At 37.9% G+C, this 27,435-nt stretch overlaps 1 protein-coding gene across 7 annotated transcripts in view; it reads left to right on the top strand.

Annotated features, from left to right (window-relative positions):
• The window catches only part of BTRC (beta-transducin repeat containing E3 ubiquitin protein ligase), a 168,815-nt gene that overhangs the window by 127,774 nt on the left and 13,606 nt on the right, over nt 1–27,435 (top strand). For all 7 annotated transcript variants that reach the window (XM_008708423.2, XM_008708343.2, XM_008708279.2 and 4 more), the window contains 8 exons: nt 11,563–11,794; nt 15,318–15,504; nt 20,420–20,516; nt 21,174–21,311; nt 21,790–21,908; nt 23,798–24,047; nt 24,553–24,671; nt 26,151–26,261. In XM_008708423.2, coding sequence (XP_008706645.1) covers nt 11,563–11,794; nt 15,318–15,504; nt 20,420–20,516; nt 21,174–21,311; nt 21,790–21,908; nt 23,798–24,047; nt 24,553–24,671; nt 26,151–26,261 — 1,253 coding nt within the window. The remainder of the gene's footprint in view (nt 1–11,562; nt 11,795–15,317; nt 15,505–20,419; nt 20,517–21,173; nt 21,312–21,789; nt 21,909–23,797; nt 24,048–24,552; nt 24,672–26,150; nt 26,262–27,435) is intronic.

Here is a 27,435-nt window from a genome sequence, read left to right as displayed (position 1 = left end):
ACAATCTTCTATATTATGAGGGTGGTCAATGTGACAGACTTGGAGATTTGTACATAGATTTGTTTTCAGCACTGTTACCAGTTTCAGAGGTTAGAGGGAACTGATACCGTGAACAGTCATTCTTTTTTTGTTATGCCTCATTATTGGACCTTGTTTACTGCCGTTGGTACTGTTGGTTATAAAAGGCATAAAATTCATGCCATACTAGGTTGTGATACCAACTCTGTTACGGTTACATGTTAAAATCCCAAGTTCAGATTCAAGTTTGACCAAAAGAAAAACTTCCAGACTATTTCCTTCTCATTGGCTAGCTAAGGTATGGAAGGTGAACATAAAAGTAGACGGACTGTTCAAGACAGAGTTACACATTTCCTAGCTATAGTGTGCTCATTTAAGAAAGGGTTAAATGGTGTAATTCGCAAATGGTTTTCTAGCTGCAGGGGTTTTTGAAAAGAGATCTAGGAATTATGCAGTTAATTGAATTCTTCAGGCATGGACTGAACGGTCATTGAAAACATGTGAGTGAGCAAAATTCTCTTGCTTTGCTCCTGGATATAGTTCATACAGTGTCTTGGAAGTCCTGAATTCTTTTTTCTTTTTAAGAATTTTATGCCTATTTATGCAGGTTGGACATTTTATACGATAAACATGACATTTTAAAGGAGTTTACATAGTGTATCTGTTCTCTTGCCTCGCCTTTCTCCCTGTTGGGTTTGTTTCTTTTGTTTTTTCGTTTTCTTCTTATTTCCTCACTTCCCCAAGTCTGCGTTACTGGTGCTTTTTCCTATTTTTCCCCATCTTGTGAGCAAAGTTTTAACAGTACGTAGGAAGTTAACTGCCTGGAGTCTTTTAAATATAAGTAACACGCAACCAGTAATAAGCTGTCGGTTGTTTTTTTGCTGCCTGCAAAGAAACATAAACACAGCGCTCATTTCTGGCAGGTTTTTACTGTCAGAGTTTCTCCTATTATATTTATCTTACAATTTGCCAGGGGGTGAAGTTATTAAGTTTTAGCAGCAGCCATCGATCAAGTTCACAAGTTAACACGATAAAGGCTCTGTGCCGCTCCGATCCGGGGAAATGATGATCCTCACTCGGTAATTAACTAAATGAGAAAGTTAAATCTTACTTGAGAGCTGGGAGAGATGAAAGAGAGGTGTTTGTCAGTTTCTCAGTGGAAATTAGAAGCAGTTTTCTGCAATTCCCTAAGCTGCTGCTCTGTCATATTTTACATAAGCTCTGGGAAAACGTCTTGTAATTAGTGCTGTCATGGAGGATTTTTTTTTTGCTGAAGGATGTTGGAATAATTCATTAGATTATCAAGAAAGGCTTGTGTCCTGAAATGATTAGCACAGTGAAATTTAAACCATTAACGATAACAAGTTTAGAGCTTGCTGCAGTGCAGAGGCACCCGGGGTATGTCTGTGCCTATTTCAATCATTTCTTATAATTAAACATTATGTCCTTTTTTTCCCCCCATCACTAAGACCCATCCAAAAATCCTTTTAAGGTGGCACTGCCTATATCAGTGGGTTTACCAGCCTTGGAGGTGTGTGTAGTTAGTAGCTATAATAATGCAGCAGTAAATTAAACTGCTGTGAGTTTCTTGGTTTAGAACAAAAGAACCTATTGCCCTGGAAGCTATGAAGTTGCATGAGGGAACCCACTACAGAAAGGAGAGCCCCAGTTTTGAAACCTAACAGTGTTAAGTGACTGTCTTATCTCTTTAACTACCCCAGAAACCTGGAAATAGTCAAAATGGCTTTGTTTTAATTTTGGTGAATTTTTTATATGGGTTTTCCTATAATTAGGAAATAAAAAAAAAAAAGGTTGGCAAGTGTCTAGTCTTTATTTTTTATTTTTTATTTTTTTTAAAGATTTTATTTATTTATTTGACAGAGATAGAGACAGCCAGCGAGAGAGGGAACACAAGCAGGGGGAGTGGGAGAGGAAGAGCAGGCTCCCAGCAGAGGAGCTTGATGTGGGGCTCGATCCCACAACGCCGGGATCACGCCCTGAGCCAAAGGCAGGCGCTTAACCTCTGTGTCACCCAGGTGCCCTAGTCTTTATTTTTTTTAATAATTATTTTTTATTATGTTATGTTAATCACCATACAGTACATCCTTAGTTTTTGATGTAGTGTTCCATGATTCATTATTTGTGTATAACACCCAGTGCTCCATTCATAGTGTCCAGTCTTTAAATAATCATATATACTGGGATATTTGTGAGTTCGTTTCTAGTGAGTTTTATTTGAAAGAATTGAAGTGATTGCAGGCTTTTTCTTGTTGGTTATTAGAAACCAGTCAGATTCATAATGTAAACTTTCCTTCTGCTGACAAATCTGCCCCTTCCTGTCTTCCATGTTCACTAATCAGATCTGACATATTTATGAGTTCACCTAATATGTAATCATATTTAGTAGAAGCTGTTAAAATATTAATATAATAATCCCACCGAGAAATGTGATGTTTACTTCTGTTGAAATGAATGTCCCATTCTATATGTAGAGCCTCCATTTTCTTTTCATTTGCACTCTCAATCTACCCTCCCCACCCCCTCAAAAGAGAATGGGATAATGGACTACTTCTTTGGTCTCTGAAAGTTATAAAGGTTTTTTAACTGAAAATTAGAACAATGAAAGCTGTGATCCCACTTTTGAATGCTCATTACCGCTCATTCTGCAAGTTCAATTTATGGCCAGATCTTTTCAGTTTCTCTTGAAATCCCCAGTTAAATAAAAGATACCCAAATGCCAATGGGCCCTAACCCTTCTGGGTTCCTTTTTTGTTTCTGTCTTAGCTCTTTGGGAGCTCTAGAGCTGTTCTGAATCTCCCTGCCATCACCATGTCCCCATGCCGCTGTGTGCTTACTTATCTCTTTTGGTCCTAACCAAAATGCAGACAATACCATTTCCTTTTAATTTGGCCAGGACAGTGTTGAACTTCCACAAGAGATATTTTTACAAAGAAATCAATGAAAAACAGTAAGAAAAAACTTTCAAGTCAGTGGTTTTGGATTTTTATTGAACTAAAACCTGGCAACAGCTAATAGAGAGTATAGTATAGACCTTTAAAAAATCCTCCCTTTTCCCCTTCAAGCTCTTGAGTGTTTTACCTTGTTTCTTCTGGCCACAGGAACAAGAACCCTGGTTCTGTCCCCTTCCCTTCCAGGTTAATAACCAGATTAAATATTTGAAGGATCAGCTCTATTGAAGAAATAAATTATTATCCTGAAATAAATGTGTATTATCACCCAAACCTAGAATTCTCAACGCGTCCTCCTTCCCTTCATGAGGATAAAATATCTTTCTTCCAAATACTTCCTAATCCGCCTCTTCTAATCTTGGCCATGACCACCTCTTGCTTGGATTATTTTATCAGCGGCTAATTGGTCTTCCTCTGTTCTTGCAACTTGCTCTTGTTATCCCCTCACCATTCTCTACATGGCAGCTAGTATAAATATTTCTAAAGGATAAGTCAAATGATGTCATACTTGACTCCTTCAGAACCTGTAAAGGGGTTCTTCTTTACACTTAGGATGAAATACAAACTCCTTACCGTAGCCCAGAAAACTTTTGTGATCTGGCCCCAGGCCACCTCACTAACCTCATTTCCTGACATTCACTCTGCCCCAGCCATACTAGCCTTTCTATCTTTTACTTGAACATACCTTTGACTCCTTCATGTCCGGGGGCCTATTCCCAGATCTTCACAAGACTGACCCTCATTATTAAGATCTCAGCTCCAGTGTTAACTCCTTCTCCGTCATTTCATGACCACCTCAGTTACAGTAGGCTGTACTATTCCCTCCCTTTTTTATGCTACCTTATTTCATTTTTTTGACAATATTTATTGGTTTCTGAAGTTAACGTATTTATTATATATTCTCCCTCCACTCCTCCTTAGAGAAGGTAAAGAAACTGTGGTGCCACAATTTCTCTCGCACCTAGAAAAGTGCTCAGAGGAGTAACTCAATAAATAGTTGTTGGCTGATTGATAACTCTAAGGTTCCAGCCTTAGTCAAAATTCTTGTCCTATCCCTCCTAGACTACAGCCTTATCCCCAGTACAACCCTTGCCCATTTTGTTCTCAGACTCATTCATCATCTTAATCATTATATCCCCTTTCCCCTACTATGGGTTTCAGTGCCTGAGTCTTTCCTCAAAACCCTTTTTAAAAAGTTTTCTTTTAATCATCCAGTGTTCATCACAGCAAGTGCACTCCTTAATCCCCATTAACTATTTCAAGCCCCCCTTCTCAAAGCCCTTCTTAAGGCCAAACAGAATCCTTCAATATCATTTGCCTCTCTCTAGTCATAAATATTATTCTATCTAGCCCGTGCATCCCCAGTTCCAAATGGTGTCCTATGTCTGGAACATTTTTCTTTCTCTACTTACCACACCCTTCCCTGTGGTTAAAGCACAGGGTTAAAGCACAGGTTTTATTGCCAGCTAGAAACACCTATCATCTCACCATCAAGTTCAGCCAGTCCATGCTGCGTCTTCCAACCTATACACAATACCGTTAGCAAAGTGAGCACACTTGATATTGCAGTGGTGGTGGTTAGGCTAGTTGATGTCTGTATTTTTCCCTCCTGGCCCAGCTTCAAAGAAATTCATGGTAATTTTGAAAGTAGTGCTTGTAATATGTTTTCAGGGGTGGGAGGCGGGAAATGTTAGCCTTTAGCCTTTGAGGACTAAGCTGAGGACAGTCATATAAATACTTAAGTCCTTTCATTTTATGTGCCTGTCACCTGACAGCTTCTTCCTTTCTTTCTTTTGGAGCTAACTGTTCATTTTAAACAGAAAAGCAGAAGAAGAGCCGTGCAGGGGTGGCAGAAAGTTAGTGTTACCATTAAACTGAGGTTGTTTGTCAGCTTTCCTAGACATTTGAACTGTGGTGGTTGAGTCATCAAGCTTTTGTGGGAAAGCCAAATCAATTCTATTGCCACCAGTAACCATTACCCTTTCTCCCATATACTCTAATATACAACCTTTTGATTTTTTAATAATTGAACTTTTCACTGTGCCCTTGTGGATTTTCAAAGGTTCTCAAATTGAAATTTTGCTTCTTTTACTTCAGCCATTAGTAGAAAAATCTGTTTGGGAGAATGATAGAAGAGGCTTGATATCGAAGACCTTTATCTTCTGAGCTCTCTATAAATGTAGTATCTTAGTTACAAATGAAATTAATATCGCAGTGACATTTATCCTTAGGAATATTCTAGCCCTAGAAGTTTCAATTTTATTAAAATATAATTTACATACAATAAAATACACCCATTTTAAGTATACAGTTTGGCGAATTTTGGCAAATGTATATACAGCTGTGTAACAGTCAAACTGTAGAACATGTTTATTGCCCCAGAAACTTCCCTTGCACCCTTAGTCAGTCAGTCCCATCCCCACATCCAGCCCCAGTCAGCCGCTGATCTGTTTTTATCATTATAAATTCAATTTGTTGTTCCTAGAGTTTCATATAAGTAGAGTCATAAAGTATGAGTTTTGGTACCTGACTTCCTTTGTTCAGCATGTGCTTGAGATTCATACGTGTGATTTTGTGTATCTGTGGTTCATTCCTTTTATTGCTGAGTACTATTCCATTTTACAGATAGATCTCGATTTGCTTATCAGCTCTTTTTTTTCCTTATCAACTCTTGGTGGACTTTGAGATTTTTTTCAGCTTGGGACTGTTATGAATAAAACAGCTATGAACATGTAGGTACAAGTCTCTGTGTAAAAATGTTTTCATTTTGTAGAGGAGGTAAATGCCTAGGAATGGAATTGCTGGGTCATATGATAAATATGTGTTCAGTTTTATAAGAAACTGCTCCCTGTGTTCTAAAGTAGTTGTATCTTTTTTTTTTTTAAGATTTTATTTATTTATTCGACAGAGATAGAGACAGCCAGCGAGAGAGGGAACACAAGCAGGGGGAGTGGGAGAGGAAGAAGCAGGCTCCCAGCGGAGGAGCCTGATGTGGGGCTCGATCCCATAACGCCGGGATCACGCCCTGAGCCGAAGGCAGACGCTCAACCGCTGTGCCACCCAGGCGCCCCAAAGTAGTTGTATCTTTAACCATTACTGCCAGCAATGTATGAGAGACCCAGTTGCTCCTCATCCTTGCCAATACATGATATGTTCAGTCTTTTTCATTTAAGCCATTCTTAAGTGTGTAGTACTATCTCATTGTAATTTTAGTTTGCATTTCCATAGTGACTAATGATGTTGAACATCTTTCCGTGGGCTTCTTGGCCATCCATGATTCTTTTCTTGTAAAATGTCTATTCTAGTCTTTAGCTCATTAAAAAAAAAAAAAAACTAGGGTTATTTGTTTTCTTATTATCAAGATCTAGGGGTTCTTTATATATTCTGGATACAAGTCCTTTGTCAAATGTATATATTGCAAATGTTTTCTCCCAGTTTGTGTTTTGTATTTTTATTTTAACTGTTTCTTTTAGAAATCAGAAGTTTAAAATTTTGCCACATGTTAATTTATCTATTTTTTCCTTGGAAAAAAAAAGTCTGTGCTCTTGTGCCCTGTGTATGAAATGTTTGCCTGTCTCAGGAGTACCAAGATTTTCTCCTATGCTTGCTGCTAGACATTCTGTTTTAGCTGCTACACATAAGTCCAGAATCCACCTAAATTAATTTTTGTACATGGTTGAAAGTAAAGAACAAAGTCCATTGTTTCTGTGGGTATCCAGATGTTTCAGCATCATCTTTTGAAAAGATTATTTTTTCCTTATTGGATTATCTTGGCACCTTTCTCAAAAATCAGCTGGCCGTATGTAAGTCTTTTTGTGAAGTCTGTATTCTGTTTCATTGATCTACATGTTTGTCCTTACACCAAAGTCATTCTATCTTGGTTACTATAGCTTTATTCTTAAATCTTGAAATTCAGTGGTGTGAGTCTTCCATCTTTGTTTTTATTTTGCAAGATTGCTTGGCTAACTTTTAGGTCCTTTGCCTTTCCATTTAAATTCAGATTTTAGAATCTGCTTGTTAGTTTGCTTGCTGGAATTCCATTGCTACTGCTTTGGCTCTTATCAATGGATCAATTGGAAAGCATGAACATCTTAACCATATTGAGTCCCATTTGTGAACATAGTATCTCTCTCCATTTATTTAGGTCTTTTAAAATTTCCCTCAGCACTGTTTTATTGTTTTCAGTTTTACAGGTATTAAAACATATGTTTTTAAGTTTATTCCCATGTATTACATTTTTTTAAATGCTACTGTAAATTGTATAGGCAGACAGTTTTAAAAAGTATATATATATTTTTTTAAATGAAATAAGTAAAGTGCTTACCCTTGGTGGGGCTAGTGACCCAACAAAAGGAGCACAAGGCAGGGTTTATAAGGCTGATGGTCATCTGTTTCTTGATCTAGGTGCTAGTTATATTCTGAAAATTCATCAAGTTATACACTTGAGATTATGCACTTTTATGTGCATTCTACTGCAATGAAAATATTAAAATAGAAAAATATATATTACAGAGTGAGAAAGAAGGGTGTATTTTCAAAAGGAGAGGAAAAGTCCAACTCCAGCAGTGTCAGAAGTTCATTAAGAGTGTTGATTTATTGAGCATTTTACTGTGTGCCAGGTGGTGAGCTAAGCATGCTTTTCTTAGATTATTCTATTTGCTCCTCAGAAAAACCCAGTGGAATATATCCTATAATTTGGCAGATGAGGGAAACAGAGACTCAGGGAAAAAAAAAATCAAGTTGTTTATGCCATGACACACAGCTAGTAAATTGAAGAGCTAGAATTTGAAACCAGGTCTTTGTATTGTAGGACCAAAGCTCTTAATACAGCGTTGTGTAGTGGTTAAGAGTAAGTAACTCATTCGAAGTGATGATGGATCTGAGGTGTGTGTCTTTCTACCTCACAAAAAAATACTCTGTTTTGGGGGTGGTAACTAAAATGCAATACCAGCTGGAGTAGCCTAGACAGGTGGTGAATTCATGAACTCTCAGTTTATACTTCATTTCTAATAGCCAAATGTTTAGGTGCCATTTATGATTTGATCATTGGAAATATAAGAAAGTCCTGGGGAGGCTGGGTGGCTCATTTGGCTGGGCCTCTGCCTTCGGCTCGGGTCATGATCTCAGGCTCCTGGGATCAAGCTCTGTATCAGGCTCTCTGCTCAGCAGGGAGTCTGCTTCTCCCTCTCCTTCTCCCCCTGTGATCTTTCTCACTCTTGTTTTCTCTCAAATAAATAAAATCTTTTTAAAAAAATTATATATATATCTGTCCTGACTGAACTTTAGCTCCTGCAGTGGGATAATCAAACTTGAAATCCTTAGGCATTTTTATCTGTTACTAGTCTGATAACTACTGATCAAAGCATGACTCCCTGTGATTATAGAAACATCTGGTTTGTTGAAGGTTATAAATAGAATCATTTCATTAACATGCTGATTATTGTTCTCTGTTACTGGCATTTCTGGAAAACAATACCCTGGGTAACATCCAACTTCAGTCCATTTCTACCTTTTAAAGACAAAAGGACAAATTTATAAAAGATGATAGAATGGGAGGTTTGGGTTGTTGAGATGAGAAGTGGCATTTGGTCAAGCTTGTACACCCACCCATTCATTGGCTCACTAAATCTTACTCCATATTTCACAAGTTTTCCTTTTCTGAAATGCAAACAAATAACCTACACAAAAGGCAGCTCCAAAGTCCCCCAAGGCCTGTGTCCAACAAGGTTCTTATTAATCATTTTTAGTCTGTATCATAGACAACATGGCATTTATGTTAGAAAACATCCACCTCCATACACCAGGGCTTGCTTCTTATAGGTGTCAGCTTTTTCTGTGTAAGCAGAACAGCTAATGCCATTCTTGAAAATATACTTTCAAACGTGTATCTGGAATCATTTGTAAAGAAGCCTATATGCAGGATTTAACATTTAGAAATTAAGCCAGCCTATGCTTTCAATAGCAGAAGTTGATTATCCAAATTTGATAGTTTTATGGCATGTTCAGTATATCCAGGCAGGTATGAACTCCATGGTAACATTGGCCTCCCTGCCAAATTGGGATTGCCTCAGGCAAATATGCCGAAGATTATCAAATTACTTTGAAAAGTACCCAGTTGTACCACTTTTTTTTTTTTTTTTAAGATTTTATTTATTTATTTGACAGAGACAGAGACAGCCAGCGAGAGAGGGAACACAAGCAGGGGGAGTGGGAGAGGAAGAAGCAGGCTCATAGCAGAAGAGCCTGATGTGGGGCTCGATCCCGGAACGCCGGGATCACGCCCTGAGCCGAAGGCAGACGCTTAACCACTGTGCCACCCAGGCGCCCCCCAGTTGTACCACTTTTTGATTATCCTCTAAGGAAAGCCAACTTTTTTCAGAGTAGTAAAAATTTCAGTTGATTTCTGAGTCTTCTCTTGGTGTCCCCACCTTCAAACTTGCGTATGATCCTTGTCTTCTTTTTTTTTTTCCCTCATACCCCATATCCAGTCTGTCAGCAAATTCAGTTTGTTCTGCCTTCAAAATATACATTGAGTCCCAATTATTTCTTACCACCTCTACAGCTACCACGCAAGTCCAAAAGATTGTTCTCTTCCATGGACTGCTGTGAAGTAGTCTCTAATTAGTCTCCTATTTCCATTCATGTCCCCTACAGTCTATTCACACAGCAGTGATCCTTTTAGAAGGTGTCAGATCATGTTACTCTCAGGCTTCTAGGTGATTCTCCATGTGACCTCTCACTCTGCATAGCTTCCTATCTGCCCAACTTCCCTCTCCAGCAGGGTAGCCTGAATCTCTTACGTGGTGGCTCAAGGCTCTAAGAAGAATTAAGCAGAAGCTGCCTGGACTCAGGAGTCCTAGAATGTCACTTTTTCTATATTCTGTTAGCCAAAGCCCAGATTCAAGGGCTAGGATAAACTCTACCTTTTCATGGGAGGAATGGCATTCATGTTCAGGGAGGGATGGATGTGTTTCAAGCCATCATTGGAGATTAGCTACCACCACCTAAATGACCTGGATGATCTGGCTTGGACTACTCCAACTTCTCCTTGTTCACTTGTTTCAAACCACCCTGGGCCTCCTGCCTGTTCCTTGAACATGCCAGATAGACTGCCACCCAGGACTTTTGCCCTCAGATTCTCTTTGCCCTAGTCTTTTCTTCCCCCACCATGTAACATAATGTCTAGTTCCCTCATTTCCATCATGTCTCAGTTTAAATGTCATATGTTTAGTGAAACTATCTTTGACCCCTCAGACTTAAATAATTATATTAGTTTTTGGTGTTTTTTTTAATTGCTACATAACAAATTATCAGGTTAAAATAGCACCCATTCATCAGCTCACCATTTTCTAGGTCAGAATTCTGGCACAGCATGGCTGTGGGGGTCCTCTGCTGCTAGTATCGCAAGGCTGAAATGAAGATGCTGACCAGGCCGAGTTCACATCTGGAGGCTCTGAGGGAAAATCTTCTTCTCAGATCATTGTTGCCAGAATTCAGTTCCTTGCCTTTGTAGGACTGAGGTCTCCATTTCCTTACTGGCTGTCATCTGGGAGCTCTGTCAGCTCCCAGAGGCTGACCACATCCTTTTCCATGTGGTCCGCCTTCTTCAGCAACCAACTGGAGCAAACTCTCTGCTTTTAAAAGACTCACTTGATAGGTCAGACCCATCGCGGTAATCTCCCTATCTTAAGGTCTGCTGATTTGGCACCTTATCAAAACAGTAGCTATGTGTGTGTTTGAATAGCTGAGAGAAGATATGTGTACACCAGGGGCCAAGAATCTTGGGGGCAACCGTCTTAGAATTTTGCCTACTACAATAACACCTATGCTTTTTCTATCCCCTTTTCTTAATAGCACTATTCACATTATATTTTCTATTTGTTTGTTTATGGTTTTGTCTTGCTGTACACACTACAGTATAAGTGCCTGATGATAGAGACCGATATTTTTGTTCAGTGTTGTATCCGTAGCACCTAGGACAGTGTTTGATACATTGTATGTGCTCAGTTGACATTTACTGAATGAACTAATTAATAAAAAGATTTTATGGCATGTAATTTTGATTTCTTTTTTAGAAGGAAAAGGAGCATATAAATGTTATAGTTAAGCTTTATCTCCAAAGGTACTAGAGTCTCAAATTATTCATCAGCCTTTCTTTGCATGGAAGGTTTCTTATTTGACTATTAAAAAATAAGTTGTGAGTAAGTAATTGTATAAATGTCCAGTAACTTGTGTATACAAGAAAAAGCAAATTAGCTTTTTCGCTTGTTAGTAATAAAAACTTAACATACTTTCAGCTTTCAGTTTTCATCTGTAGATCTCCAAATAATATCTTCCTGTGAATTTTTAGGAATGGATGCCCAGTTGTCCAGCATTATTCCTGATTTACCAACTTACTGTGGTCTTTGTGTGGTTTTCCATGTAATTGCTGTTCACAAATATCCAATTACTAATGAGTAACAGAGTGAGCTCCATCATATAGACGTAACATAGCATTCCGGATCAGAAAAGTATCTCTTTCCCTCATTTTCAGTACTTACTGTTTTATGTTTCTTTTAATCCACTCTTTCTGCAGACAAAACTTGCCAATGGCACTTCCAGTATGATTGTGCCCAAGCAACGAAAACTCTCAGCAAGCTATGAGAAGGAAAAGGAACTGTGTGTCAAATATTTTGAGCAGTGGTCAGAGTCCGATCAAGTGGAATTTGTGGAACATCTTATATCCCAAATGTGTCATTACCAACATGGGCACATAAACTCATATCTTAAACCTATGTTGCAGAGGGATTTCATAACTGCTCTGCCAGGTACGTCTACGGGTATTTGTGGGCCATTAATTTGCCTGGAAGATATGTTACAATGGTAATGGAACTGGATCTTCATCTCTCTTTTTAAAAGTCTTTGTTGGCTTGATTTTTATAAACTGAGTCCTTTAATCGTACCTTCTTGGGGTATAAATACCCAAAGTCACACCCTGGAAATAGAGACTCCTCTTTCCCCTGTCTTCTGTGTATCTCATGCCCTTCTAGTCATCCTGTTCTTACCCATTCAGAGATGCAAATAAAATATTTTCTGAGGTGTTACCTCAATAATGTGTCTTAGTTTTTAAGATATGCTAACTTAGGTACTTGGATTTGGGTTTCTATGGGAATTTATCATCAGAATATTTAAATTATAGGACTGAATAGGAAACATTTTTGAGTATTTTAGAAAGAGAAGTACCTCAGGAGTCTTATGACATTAAATATGTAAACTCCCAGCTTTGCAGTCTCACTTTCTCAGTAAGCAAATAGCTTTTATAAACTATATACATATATGTTTAAATACATGCACACACACTTAAAATATTTTTGGGGGGGGTGGGAGGATGATGTAGTTTTACTGAATGCTCGATGCTTATCCTAGGACACCCTATGTAGACATCAGTATTTGCGGCAAATGGGTTGTCCTCTTTGTTAAAAGTTTATTTTAGAAGAAAATACAGTGCAGGGGCACCTCTGTGGCTCAGTCAGGTTAAGCGTTTGATTTTTTATTTTGGTTCAGGTCATGACCTCAGGGTCAGGAGATCAGGCCCTACCTCCCCCATGCTGGCTTGCTAGCACTCTCTCACTCTGAGAAAAAAATAAAAAAAAGAAGAAGAAGAAAATAGAATACAAAAGATGAATCTATAAAATATCATACCTTGTTTTTATTTTTTTTCAGTTTCCTGATTATAGAAGTTATAGGAAATTTAGGAAATTCAAAACAGTTTAAAATATAAAAATATGAGATTTCCCAGAACCCCACCATTCAGAGAGAGGTGCTAATATACTATTAATATTTTGGCCTTACTGTTTAACTAATAGCTAATATGCTATTAATACTTGGCCTTACTATTTTTTCTAGCTGTGTATATTTCCTTTTAAAGTTGGGATCATAAGTGTTTGTAACATTTCTTCTTACTATAGTCTCTTAATGTATTTTCCTAAGTGTTCTTTTAAAACATAATTACTTATAGTATTACATATTCTTTACGATGGCCAAAGCACGTATTATTTAACCCCTTTTTTGAACATTTAGGTAGTTTAAAATGTTTTTCCTATGATAAACTTTGCTATGGTGGACATTCTTATTCACTAATCTTTTGGGCATCCTAGGAAAAAATAACAGAAGTGGGATTCCTTTATTAAAGAATTATGGACATTTTCAAGGCTTTTAATACTTGTGCCAAACTATCCTCTATGAAAAATATACCAACTCTCCGCAAAACTGTGTATTACTACTTTGCTTAATCTTTGCCAATTATTTTTTAAATTTGTTTTTCCAAAATTGGAATTTAAATCACCCTTTAGAACAAAAGAAATACCTATGTATAGCTTAGAAATAACCATTTGTAACTATATTTTTTGTTAAATAGAATAGACTTCTGGCCCCTCTTCACTCATTGGATTTTGTTTTAGCCATAGGCAAACAGTTTTCATTGTGTGAACAATCTGTGTGTACCTCATTACTGTGCTCTCCCCAGTTATCAAGACATGCTACTATCTCAAGCATACACCACTAAGAATTGAACAGGAGTTGATTAGACCTGTGTATCCTTTGCCTAATCCTGATCCCTGGTGTGTATTTGCTGACCACTTTATAAGATATTAAATCATCAGTCTAATGTTTTATGGCCATTTTAACTTCTAAACCTACACCATCTGGCTACATTTAGTAAACCAAACTACTTCAAAAAATGCCTGTAATCCATTAATGTAATGGGTTTGTTTGGAGTGTTAGGTGAAATTACTTCCAAAGACTTATTGTAGGGACATAGTGAAAGATCAGGAACAATTTGATGATAACCATTAAAAACAGAGGAATGGATTTTGGAAACTTCTGATGGCATAGAAAGTTTCAGTTTAAACATGCAGGAATTGTATCATCACTGTTTTTTGCATGAAGGACTAATTATTATATCTTTAATTGGCTCATAGTCATTTCCCTTTAATAAGAATTAGGTGATGGATGCCTCCATCTGCTTATGCTTAAATATGAACATGTGATAACAGCCAAACAAAATCCATTTAATGCTTTCTTTTCCAGATCTGCTGAAAAATGTGACTGATATCCATACATTCTAATCCATAATTAGAATAATGTTTAAGCACATTTGGATTGTTGCTAATGGCGTCCAAGTGTGTCTTTGTGTGATTCAAGGAAAAGGCACAAAATGAAATGTGGTGTTCTCTTCCCTATTTGTTAAGTTTGTGCCTCAAGGAGTCAGAGTATGGAGGCATCCTTTTGCACTATTTAAGTCTTTAGCAAACCTCTGATATGTAACCTGAAAGAGAAATAACTTTGAATGTGTTTGTCTCACTTGTGAATGAGAACGGCAGCCAAAAGCTTTATTAGTATGATCATCATATACCTCTGAGGCCTCAGTACAGATTTGGGTGGTAGAGTATTTTAATTGGGAAGCCCATCCAGTTTAGGCAGCCCAAGAGCTACTTCCACTGTTTTCCTCTGTACATCCTACAGAATGGTCTCTGAAATGGTAAGCAAGTTATTTATTGGTCTGGGTTTTGTTTTCTTCTTTTCCTTTTCTTTCTTTTCTTTCTTTCTTTCTTTTTTTTTTTTTTTTTTTTTTTTTTTTTTTTTTTTTTTTTTTTTTTTTTTTTTTTTTTTTTTTTTTTTGTCAACTGCCATTTAGGTTTTGTGGCAGCAACTACTATCAAATATAGTTTTTTTAAACATCTGAAATTAAACTCATACTTGAACTTAAACATACCTCTCTGTCTTTCCTCTTGGGATATCTCTATACCAATCTGTATTTCTTTCTTCTTTCCTTTCTGCATGCCCAAAATTCTATAACCCAGCACATTCTGACTTAGTGCCTCTCCCCCAGTACATTTAAAGGATATTTCTTTTACTGAACAGCTTTGGAACTGCAGCAGTAATAGAAACAGAATGAGAAATGGACCTAATATAGAGATTTGGGGGGGTCTGAATCACAGACTTTGAGATGCCATCCATAGAACATCCCCTAGTGCTGAAATCCATATAGATAGATGTGAATTGTTTTCTGGAATCCTTTTTATTTTTAATGTCTTGGGGGGTTTGCTAGTTGTTAGCTTTAACTTCCTTATCTAAAGGAAGATGGAAAATATTGTTCATTTCTGTAACCTTATGGAAAAATTATTGACACTCATTTTACCCAAGTTTCTGTTTGAAAAAGAAACTGGACCACACTAGGGACAATGATGTGCCTTCAGAGCAGAATAAATGCTGTTCTGTTTTCAAGGACCTTTTGTAAAAAATCATTCACCACCTATATTCTTCTTCTTTGCCTCCACCCCCCACCAACAGCTCGGGGTTTGGATCACATTGCTGAGAACATTCTGTCATACCTGGATGCCAAATCACTATGTGCTGCTGAACTTGTATGTAAAGAATGGTACCGAGTGACATCTGATGGCATGTTATGGAAGAAGCTCATTGAGAGAATGGTCAGGACAGATTCTCTGTGGAGAGGCCTGGCAGAACGAAGAGGGTGGTGAGCCTTTTAACTTTCCTACTGTTATTGATGAGCTTCAGGACCTGGCCATTCAGAATTATTGGAATAACACTGGGAACAGTGAGACTGCTTATCATTTAATATAATGATTTAGCTGGTTTATAGCACAAAATGTAAAATAGTTATACATGTATTAGCTGTTTTTCTTCTGGCCAATCACTGATAAATGACATAATAGTGTGTTAATACTGCTTTGCAAAAAAATTATTAAAAACTGACTTCTGGGGCGCCTGGGTGGCGCAGTCGTTAAGCGCCTGCCTTCGGCTCAGGGTGTGATCCCAGAGTCCTGGGATCGAGCCCCACATCAGGCTCCTCCGCTGGGAGCCTGCTTCCTCTCCCACTCCCCCTGCTTGTGTTCCCTGTCTCGCTGGTGTCTCTCTCTGTCAAATAAATAAAAATCTTTAAAAAAAAAAAAAACTGACTTCTGTTTAGGGGCGCCTGGGTGGCTCAGTCGTTAAGTGTCTGCCTTCGGGTCAGGGCGTGATCCCAGCGTTATGGGATCGAGCCCTGCATCAGGCTCCTCTGCTGGGAGACTGGTTCTTCCTCTCCCACTCCCCTTGCTTATGTTCCCTCTCTCGCTGCCTGTCTCTCTCTCTCTCTCTGTCAAATAAATAAGTAAAATCTTTTAAAAAATAAATAAATAAAAAATAAAAATAAAAACTGACTTCTGTTTAGAGTGTTCTATTCTCTGGGCAGAAACTAGTGTCCTGACAAAGGGCTGATAGGCAGTTTGTAAGACAGATGACTTTAAATCACACAGAAGCCATCAGATGCCTGAAACAATCCTGAACAAAGAAGTTTTTTCTCCTTCAGAAAATTTCTTGTCTTTAATCCATGCCTGTGGTGTTTTCTCACCTTTGTAATCAAAATTATTTTTACACTCAACTAGAATAAGAACTCTAGGTATCAGAAAGAGTGAAATGTGGGATCTAGTGTATATCACTGTTTTCTTCATAAGACCCATATTTTCTCAAGATTGTACTGCTTAATCCCAAATTCCTTAAGGCATTATGTATAGGTAGCAGCCTAAGAGACTTCACTGATTCTGTTGTTCTTTTAACACAAGCGTATCATTTCATTAGAACTTGTGGAAGATGCCTTCTATATGTACTTTCCTCTCAGAGGATGTCGCTAGAATGTCACTATAAGAAAGGTGTGAATATTTCATAAGTAAAATAAAGGTGACATATTAAGTATTTTAGCTGATGGATATGCACCAGCAGGCATATATGTGCTCAGGGATATCCTGAGCAATTAATTTTATCAATTATTTATCTTGGACCATAAAGAGATACAAAACAGTTAAGAAAAGAGGATCAGCTTTTCTTAGCAATTTTCATTAAAATATAGCTGGCTTCTTTTTCTTTTCTTTTTCATTTTTTTTTGCATCTTTGAAATTCATTAATATATAATAAACATAATGACCTCTAAGTATTATACCAAATGCTTCAAGAAATTTCTGTCATTTCTATTGGGAAGACTTTAAAATTTCTCTCAAATTCATTTAAAGGAAGCAAATGCCAGGCAATTCTTTGGCTATATAAAAATGAATAAATGAAAGCATAGTGTTGTTCTTCCCAAATATGTTTTTCTTATTCTCACTTACTTCACTATATAGAAAAATTGAAACCTTTCATAACTTAATTCATACTTTGGAAATAAACTCTTTATAGTATAAAAAAGCAAAAAAGTATATAGTTGTATGGGATTCAAAGTCCCGCATTTTGCTAAACATGTCAGGACCAGCCTTAGATATAGAGCAGTTGCTGACATGGGAAAATTTTAGGGTACTAGGAATATTCCACTTCCCCCTCATGGGAAAAAAAGAAGAGAAAATTTAAAAAAAAGAAAAGAAACTCTCCTCCAAATTGGAACTCCTTGCCTGAAATCTCCATTACAGAGATTCACTCCCATAGTGATAAAGGTTTTCTTCCCTGTTAAAATACACTTTGCTCCCATTTAGACTGTAAATAACAGTAGACCTTTATCAGACATTAGGAGTTTACTGATACTTTTTTTTGAAGGCAAGAAGAAGAAATAGATGGGCAGATTTGGGCAGATGCATGTGAAAATGCCAAAGATAAGCATAGGCTCCACAGTTTTGCTTGGGGGTGGCAGTAAATAGCAAGATCGGTTATGTTAGTTACAAAGAAAGAAAACAAACAAGATAATTGAAAGGATGGCCTTTTGGCCTTTTAAAGGGGTGTTGTGAAGGGATGGCTGAGGAATAATCTAGGATCTAGTATTAATTCTCACTCTTAACCCCTGTCTATTCAGTTATCACTCTTTTACCTATCTTTTCAACCACAGGAACCCATTCCTGTTCTTTTGAGTATCCTTTGGAGTTCAGACCATATTCCTTTGTCTTTGGCCACATTTGTTATCTTGGCTTGATAGAGCCCTGTGAAATTACAAATATTTGTCCACCCCATGAAGACCTTTTCTAATATACCCTTGACTTCTCTGGCTGCTTCTATTTTTAAATGTTGTCTTTCTTCTTGTGTTAGTGTCCTCACCTACTTTTAAAAAAATTTAATCTATGATCACTTTCTCATCTTCTTTCAGATTGTTTTACTAAGCCTACTGTGTCAATAAAGTCTTTCTGTCATACCTTTCCCCAAATGCTGGCTTTGAAAGTTTCTTCCATTTTCTCCAACCAAAAATAAATAAGTATATCTAGTTCTCCAATGAAAATTTGGGTTTAACTTCTACTCCACCGTTGTATTTTGTATCTAGGTGAATTTGACAGTTCATGACATGAACTCTGTCATTTTCTGTCTTGAATAATACTGAATGTGCTCTCTCTGCTCAGTAATGGTAACTCTTAAAAGTATAATAAAAGATCACTTGGGGAAGTCCATTTTCTTAATCAGCAGATCACATTTTATGATAACATTCTAAATTTAATATTTGGCATTTATCATGTACTCACATTCTGAAAGGTACTAGGCATTTCACATAGAAGTGGTCCCTGTTGTGAGAGAGCTTCCATCATAAAAGGTTTTGACTTATACCACAGATGTAGACTGAAAAACCAGTTTTCAACAACTAGCCACCCTTTTTTTGTAGCACCTTTAACTTTAAAGAAATTTGGATACTTCAGCATGGCATGAAAAATACATTGGGGTAAAAAATGAGATCAGAGGCTTATATGGTTTCTCTTTTCTTAGGATTTAGAGATAGTTTCGTTATATATGAAGAAAATCCTGGGGTGCCTGTATTCAGTTGGCAGAGATTAAAAGGAGACAGGAATCTGTGAGGGATGGTGGGCCCTGGGAGACAATAAAGTAATTAAGAGTGTAGGCTCTGAAGTCAGCCTTACATTCAAATTCCAGGTCTGCTCGCTGGCTATGTGACCTTGAACAGGTTACCTAATCTCCCTGACATTTGATTTCTTTATCTGCAAAATAAATGTAGTGATTCTCACCTCATGAAAGGATGTTGGAATTGAAATTATTAAGTTATATTATTAACCAGATTTAAAATTTCTTCATTCAAAATCTGTTGTTTGCTTGCAGTGTGTTTATAGAATAAGATTGTTCAGAGACGTATACTTGAAACCTAGAATTATTTCATAATGTGTCTTCTTTGCCCTTTATATTAGTGTATCATGTTTCTTGCTCCTATTAGCCCCTTTTTAAAAACTATTATTTTAGCTTCTCCAGTGTAGATTTCCCTTCCTGTATTAACACAGCAGTGAAAGCCAGTTACCTTCCTGATAGGAAATTTTCTCAACTAATTTTCAAGGTGTATAATAGGAAGAGGGCAGGGGAGAAGCGCTCCTGGAGACATTGAACAATTAATTATATTGTAATGGAGCTATAGAGGGAGGAGTGGATGACTGGCCCAGAGAAAACATGATTTCTCTGGTGCCAGGATTACACTCAGAGGCATTTCTGCCTATCTCCACTTTGCAAGGCACGGTGCCAGTGAGAACAGCAGTTAGTACACCCATAGTGGGGTTTACTAGCTTCCACACCGTGTTTGGTGGGTTCTTAACTTCAGGATGAGGAATTAAATTTTTTACCCAGCAGGAAGTGATTGCCATTTACTGATTTTTTTTTTGTAGCAAAGATCTAGCTTGGGATATGAGTATTCCAGAGATGTGCTGTCATAAGGAAGGAGATGCTAACAAATGTTGCTCACTGGAATCAAGGAAAGGCAGTAAAATGCATGGATGTATGTGTGTAGCCAGGAACACACCTGTGAAAGAATGTCATGCCTTAGACTTGACAGCACCGTGCTCTTAGGCATTTTCATCTTCTTCTATACCTGCTGCTGGACACTCCTGTGTTCCCTTTGTTTTCTGTCGAAATGAACTGAATTACTCCTTTTAAAGCATAGCTGTACCGATCACAAGCAGCCTGGGTGCCTGAGCTGCCACCCCACGTTACCCCATATAAATGAAGACTAGAAAAAATGAACTCCATGACAGAGGCGTTCTCACTGCCCACGATGCTAGACTGACACTGGCACAGCTTTACTCAGTGGGGGAAAAAAACAAAAACAGAAAACCATGGGGCATGTGCCCAGTTCAGAGATAGTAGTTATCATCACCAACAAAATTTTCAAAAGATAAGACCAATGAATCTATATGTTGCAGAGGTCTGAAAGGCCAGTTGATAAATTCTGATTATACATAGTCTGTTTGTTGACCTTATAACATTATACTCTGATGGCTACACTGGAGGTCATCATATTGACAATCAGTGTTGACTCAGAAAGCTATTCCTTGACATGGGACTCCTAAAATCGGGCTTAACTTCATGCCTTTCCAGGCTAGTTATAGAGATTATATAGAATGGTAGCTGTGAAAACACTTTGAAGAAATATGAAGCTCCTTGTAAATGTATAATGTTATGATTTTTATTGGGAAATATTTGTTGTTTTTTAGGGGACAGTATTTATTCAAAAACAAACCTCCTGATGGGAATGCTCCTCCCAACTCTTTTTATAGAGCACTTTATCCTAAAATTATACAAGACATTGAGGTAAGAATCTATGTATGTATATTTGAATATTTGCCAAATACTAGAGAATCATCAGCATTCTTCAATAACAGCATTATTACAGCAAACCCATATAGGTTTATTAATGTGGGTTAAAAATAAATTTCTTTTAAGTAAATAGGGTAGGTAAAATATAGTAAATTGCCAGGCGAAAAAATTTAAAGCTTTTAAAATTGTTTACTGCTAGATAAATGAGAGAGAAGATGATATCTTCGTGCAATAGCAGTGAGACTGTTAAAGTTGCACTTATAATCTGATATTCAGACATCTTCTGAATTGAGCCTCTGGAAGTTCACTAGTAAAATGGCCACCACATATGTGTGAGGACCACTGAGCACATAACTTTATATAGTTCATAGCTTGCCCTGTGTTGCCCTCTTTCCACCCGTTTATCATTTAATTGGATGAGTTATGTGCAGGAGAACTCTAGAAAATAAGCCTTTAGTCACTTTGCAAATGGAAAAATGTTATGCAGTTTTAAACAGTGGCTTTTTAAAAGCATTTTTAGTTTGCCTTAAGGTCTATGTATTTAATAGAGTGAAGCATTGAGCATTTGTCATTGGTTGCCATGAAAGTCAGGTAAGAATTTAGTCCTGGTCCTTTCCTAATTACTTCCTCTTTACCGTTCCTTCACCTCAGACCATAGAATCTAATTGGAGATGTGGAAGACATAGTTTACAGAGAATCCACTGCCGAAGTGAAACAAGCAAAGGAGTTTACTGTTTACAGTATGATGATCAAAAGATAGTAAGCGGCCTTCGAGACAACACAATCAAGGTGAGGTCTGTTTAGTTATGAGAAGGTAGCTGAATGAACAAGGGTGTCCACATTAACAAGGCAGTCCAAGCATCATCTTTAAGCATTATTTCCAGAAAGTGAATGAGAGTTTTAGGTTGTTTTCCAGTCCCAAAGCCAGACTCATTTCCTTAAAGGACAGTTACCTGCTTCCTGCCGGAAGCATGTACAAATCGATAGTCCTAGGGTTAAATTCTCTTCTGAAAGTGCACTGAATGTGCTATTGCTCCTTTGGGCCCCACATAATTATAGGCTACCCTGTTCCTTAATGAGAAGGATAAAGTCTGCATTAGTATTGAAGCCACATATGTATAGTGCTCGGCTATGCCTATAGAAAGAAGGCATTCCACATTGCTCTGGGCTTTGATTCTTTCGGGGACTCAAACACATAATAGAGCCAACAAGTCTCAGCAGCACCCCACTATCACATTGATCAAAAGAATCTTGTTTGCCATCCTAGATCTGGGATAAAAGCACGTTGGAATGCAAGCGAATTCTCACAGGCCACACGGGTTCTGTCCTGTGTCTCCAGTATGATGAGAGGGTGATCATAACTGGATCATCGGATTCCACGGTCAGGTAGAAAATTACAAATAATCTTTCTAACTCTGGAAAATCAGATCTGCTCCGTTCTTTGTCATAGATAGTAATTTTGTATATAGCTGCATGAACACAGTTCTGAAACTTCATAACTAAAGAAGAATAAACCATTAGCTCTCCACATCATTGTGTCCACCTAGAAACCTTGATTTAGGGGCACCTGGGTGGCTCAGTCGTTGGGCATCTGCCTTCAGCTCAGGGTGTGATCCTGGCGTTCTGGGATCGAGCCCCACATCGGGCTCCTCCAATGGGAGCCTGCTTCTTCCTCTCCCACTCCCCCTGCTTGTGTTCCCTCTCTTACTGGCTGTTTCTTTCTCTGTCAAATAAATAAATAAAATCTCAAAAAAAGTAAAAAAAAAAAGAAACCTTGATTTAAGAATGATTAAGGCAAGTTTACATTTTTGAACACTGAAGAAACTACATACTCTGTTTTAATTTGGGGGAATCATCCATTATAGAAACTTGGTAAACCTTGCATTCTTTACAAAAACCAGCTCACAGAGGAATGATGTGAATGGAATAAAGCCTCCTTTCAGGTGGTTTTAACTGTGGTATAGACATGCATTATCTCCCTTAAAATGTGTACAGGTGAGCAGTGCTCTCTCTTTGCCAGCCCCTCCCCTGCTATCCCTGCAGTTTTTAATTGCAAGCTTTACTCAGGGAGGGGCCTTCAATTTCCAGAGGCGTTAGTGATTTGATGACACAGCCATTATGCTGCTGGAGTCCAGTGTAGCTTGAGTTCTGGGTACCAGCAGCACTGCTGGAAACCTCTGTTAGGAGTTTTGCCTTAAGCTAAAGGGTTTAGCAAACATAATGCATCAAAAGTAACTTTAAAAAAAAAATAGAAAAAAAGGCAGTTAACTGCATTGTTAGATTCTCTGAAGTTAAATGTTTACCATTAGAAATTATCCTCTGTGAATAGAAAAGGCTGTTCCTGTTTCTTGTGTTTTGACTTAAAGGCACAGCAAACGCAGTTCTTATAGTTATCGACTTTTAACATTTATTGATGCTGTGGAGTGCCTCAAGGAAGCTAAAACATTGTAGAGACTAACATCATTTATAGGATAAGGGACAAAATTATTTTCTAAAAGATGGGCTTAAATTGGAAAGGGAAGTAAAGTGTGTTTTGAAAATCCAAGTAAATATACAAAAATAGAGTAATCAAAGTTAAATATACCATCACACAGAATTCTCAAGCTATCCAAGTGTCCCACACTCTGCTGCTGTAAGTCCCCATTTACAATGGGATGGCTATTCTTGATCTCTGCCCCCATTCAAGGCACAGAAATAGGGCCTTAGACTTAGAGTGTAGTTCATCTTGTGCCTGGCCTGTATGGTGAGATCGAAGATCCAGGGTTATTAGGCTCAAATCCATAGTACTAAGTCAGTCTGTTACAGAAGCTTCTTGGCCTGCGTCAGTTCTATTTACTGAGGGCTACCCGTGGGACACCAATGCTACTGTTATTGGTCAGATTCCTACTTTAAAATGTATCTCATTAAAGGTATCAGATTGAATGTCAGAAGTTTTATAATAATCTTGAAGTCTGGGCCCAGTTAGGTGATGGTGGTTGCATCCTCATTCCTACTCCCCATAACTCACCTAGATTTCAAGTAGTGTGTTAAGGATTTCACATTGGCAACACCCTCTCCCTTGCTTTTCCTGCTCTCCTAGTCCAACCCTCTATCTACTTCCCCATGGTCCATCAGAACTCTTCACCTCAGCTCAGCCTCAAAGCTGCTAGAGAGTAAAGTGTAATACTGATTATGAAAATGGGGTGGGATGGGTGGGGAATGTGGTACTCAAACAGGATTATAAGCAGGAGCACCATCAAAACCTCAGATAACCTTTTTAATGTTGTTTGTTCCAGGGTGTGGGATGTAAATACAGGTGAAATGCTAAACACGTTGATTCATCATTGTGAAGCAGTTCTGCACTTGCGTTTCAATAATGGCATGATGGTGACGTGCTCCAAAGACCGTTCCATTGCTGTATGGGATATGGCCTCCCCAACTGACATCACCCTCCGGAGGGTGCTAGTCGGACATCGAGCTGCTGTCAATGTTGTAGACTTCGATGACAAGTACATCGTTTCTGCATCTGGAGATAGGACTATAAAGGTAATGAGGCATTTTCAGTAAGTCCCCAACTGAGAGTAAGGAAGTTCATGTGAAAATCCGATCAAAGGAAATTTCATATTTAAACGTCAGTGTAGAGTAATTTAATATTTAATTCAAACACTAGTCTATGTGTAAAAAGGCAACAAGTGAGACAAGCCATGTGAAAATCTTGGTTAGGTATCTTATTCCTGTAAATAATGGTGAGGATGAGAAGGGCAGGGGTAAATTTAGCTTCAAGAAAATCTGTCTGCAAACCAGATTAACCCCATAAGAGTAAATCAATTTGAGGAATTCTCCTGTGATAGCAGCCAGCAATAAATTAGTCTTTTGTTATTGGGAATTAAACTTGTCCTTTTTTTTCCCCTCTCCTTGATTTGGTTTGGTTTGAGAAATTGACTTCCCCCTATTGGCTCAGTGCTATTTTCTGCTTCCCCAAGACTCCAGTTGCCATAGATCTTACAAGTAAAAGCACCAAATCAACTGCCAGATGCTATTTCTGTTTCAGGTATGGAACACAAGTACTTGTGAATTTGTAAGGACCTTAAATGGACACAAACGCGGCATTGCCTGTTTGCAGTACAGAGACAGGCTGGTCGTGAGTGGCTCGTCTGACAACACTATCAGGTGAGCAGCAGGTGCTCTTACCCGGAAGAGATCACTGTTACCCTGTCATTCATTGTAAGCACACAGATCAAACAGATCTTCGAGTGTGTTATGTTTATAATAAAATGTTTTTTCTTTTCCTTTTTTTTTAAAAGATTTTTAAGTAATCTCTACCCCCATCATGGGGCTCCAACTTACAACCCCGAGATCAAGAGTCATACGCTCCTCCGACTGAGCCAGCCAGGCTTCCCAAATGTTTTTCCTTTCTGTAGCTTCTTATAGGTCAAAAGTTTGCCAAAAAAAAAAAAAAAGAAAGAAAGAAAAAGAAAAGAAAAGTTTGCCCCAAGCAGAAAGAAAGCACAGCAAAGCCTTTTGTTGATGTGTTTCCTTCCTGTAATAGTTTCATTACCAGATAGACCTGTTTTAAAGGTACTGCTTGAATGAGGAAGTGGACAAGAGTGATAAGTAGGTGGAGGTTGAAGGCCTTCCTCTTTAAATTCCTCCTGTGTACAGTTGAAAAGTGCTAATAAATAGCCAACGGCCTTTTCTCTCCACCAGTGTTCTTAAAAAAAAGAAAGAAAGAAAGAAAGATTTGTTTCCCTACTAGAAATTGTGCACTTTTGTTTTCTTCACATTACATAATTATCCAGGGAGTTACCAGTCTTTGAAATCATGGAGAACCCACAGATTGAAGTACTTTTCGGTGTTTTCCCTTCACAAAGATGAATGACGGAGATATGAATAGAATTTGGAAGATTTATCAATCCTTTCCCTTCCTTCAAAAAGTACTAAGAGGATGAAAAGGCCACTTAATAAACAACCGATCTATTATTATATATAAGGAAATTGTCATTTCATTTGGATTGGTCTGAAAGCATGCAGTTTTTAAGATTTTATTTTTTTAAGTAATCTCTGTACCCAACATGGGGCTCACAAACTCACAACCCTGAGATCAAGGGTCTCAAGCTCTTCTGACTGAGCCAGCCACCCATTTTTTTAAGTTAGTATATAAACATTTTTGAGAACTTGCTTTTTGTTTCCATTATAGAGAAAGATTGTCCTGCACAGTGGGTGAAAACAGAGTGTCCTTAGTAACAGAGGTGGACATGCTTTGTGAGGGCAGGATATAACTGGCACTCTGCTTCTCGTTCTTATTGGTGATATCAGGAAGCATTACTTTTCTTGGCTTGGTCATTTCCTTCACAGGCAACTGGGTACATTGAATTCATCCTTTTTATACCTTGGAGACCCTGGTTACAGATTATATAAAGCATTGTGCTTTGAAAATATATACTTCATTTGAACTTCAATCATATATTTTTCTGCCTGAGTATACAGCAGAAAGGAAATAAGTTACATTGAAGGCAATACATTCTTGTATGAATGTTGATTGATTTTATTTTTGTGGATTTTTTGAAGACATGCGAAGTATATTATTATAACATGCCAAGCTTTGAAAAGAATACATGAAAATTCACTTGACTCAATTTTCTCTTCCAGATTATGGGATATAGAATGTGGTGCGTGTTTACGAGTATTAGAAGGCCATGAGGAACTGGTGCGCTGTATTCGATTTGATAACAAGAGGATAGTCAGTGGGGCCTATGATGGGTGAGTTTGCTAGCAGGGTTTAAAAAAAAGTGTACATCTTGATCCCTCCTCCCTGAGGATGTTAAATACAGTATTTCCCTGACTCTAAAAGATTATGGATTTCACAGAAAGGATCTGATACAATATTTCTTGTGTCTAATCTATGTGTTCACCTCTCCTTTGTTTACTTTTCTACAATGTTCTTCCCAATCATTTATTTGCACTTGTTTGCTCATGATTTTCATTAACATTTTAGTTATTTGGTTATACCTTTGTCTGTTTTACCCTATAAAGCAAAGAACTGGGAAAACCCAGTATATAAGGATATGTGTGTAAAATAATGACTTATTAATAAAACAGAAATATTGGAGGCAGTATTTTTGGGGCATAGTGTGGTAGGCTCTTGAATTTGGATCTCTCTGAGTAATTCCTGAAAGTGTAGCTTTCTTGTCTTCACTTCTCCTAGCATTTCAGTGACAACAAGTTTAGTAATCTTTATTTTCTTTGGTCTAATTTCCAGTGGTTTTAAAATCCATTCATATTGTGAATGAATCCCGTGTCTAGGGCTGCTAAACACATAGTAAACTCGTACAAAAGTGTACAAATGGGGAGTGGAAGACTGTAATTCACATACTGACAGCTTTTTAAACATCAGAAACTACAACATTACCTTAATTTAGGAGCTAGCTGTAGTAATGAAGACAGCTCCCGCAGCAGGNNTAGACCACTTCCTCGACTTTGAGCCAGCCATCACTGTTCTACCAGTGGGAAATTGTTCAGGGTGTGAGGACATTCCAGCTACGTTATATTTTCTCATTGCCCTGGTTTTGATCGGTTCCCACCTTTCTTGGATTTTGTCTGTTACTTACTTTGAGGAGACGTGACCCTATGTTTGATTTTTAGAAGAGCTAAACTTCTCTTATTTAAATCAAAATATGAGAATGTGCTTATATAAACTCCATAGTTCTTCAGTGGGCTCCAGGCCTCTGGTACATGTTACCTGGGCCATTCTTAGAATTGACCAGAAAGAAGTGACCTCTTATATCATTAAGAGGTCTAATGTATCAGATGTCTTCCTGGTCCCAAAGTGTGGTGTAACTTTACCATTCACTATCTTCAGCTTGGTTAAAGCTAACCTATTTCTCGTTTTTAGGTTAAACCTGTACATTTTCCCCTGTTAAGACCAATAACCTCT

The sequence above is a fragment of the Ursus maritimus genome, unplaced genomic scaffold (assembly GCF_017311325.1).
Source record: "Ursus maritimus isolate PB19 unplaced genomic scaffold, ASM1731132v1 scaffold_7, whole genome shotgun sequence".
Classification (NCBI taxonomy): domain Eukaryota; kingdom Metazoa; phylum Chordata; class Mammalia; order Carnivora; family Ursidae; genus Ursus; species Ursus maritimus.
This window is presented reverse-complemented; position numbering and strand designations above follow the sequence as displayed.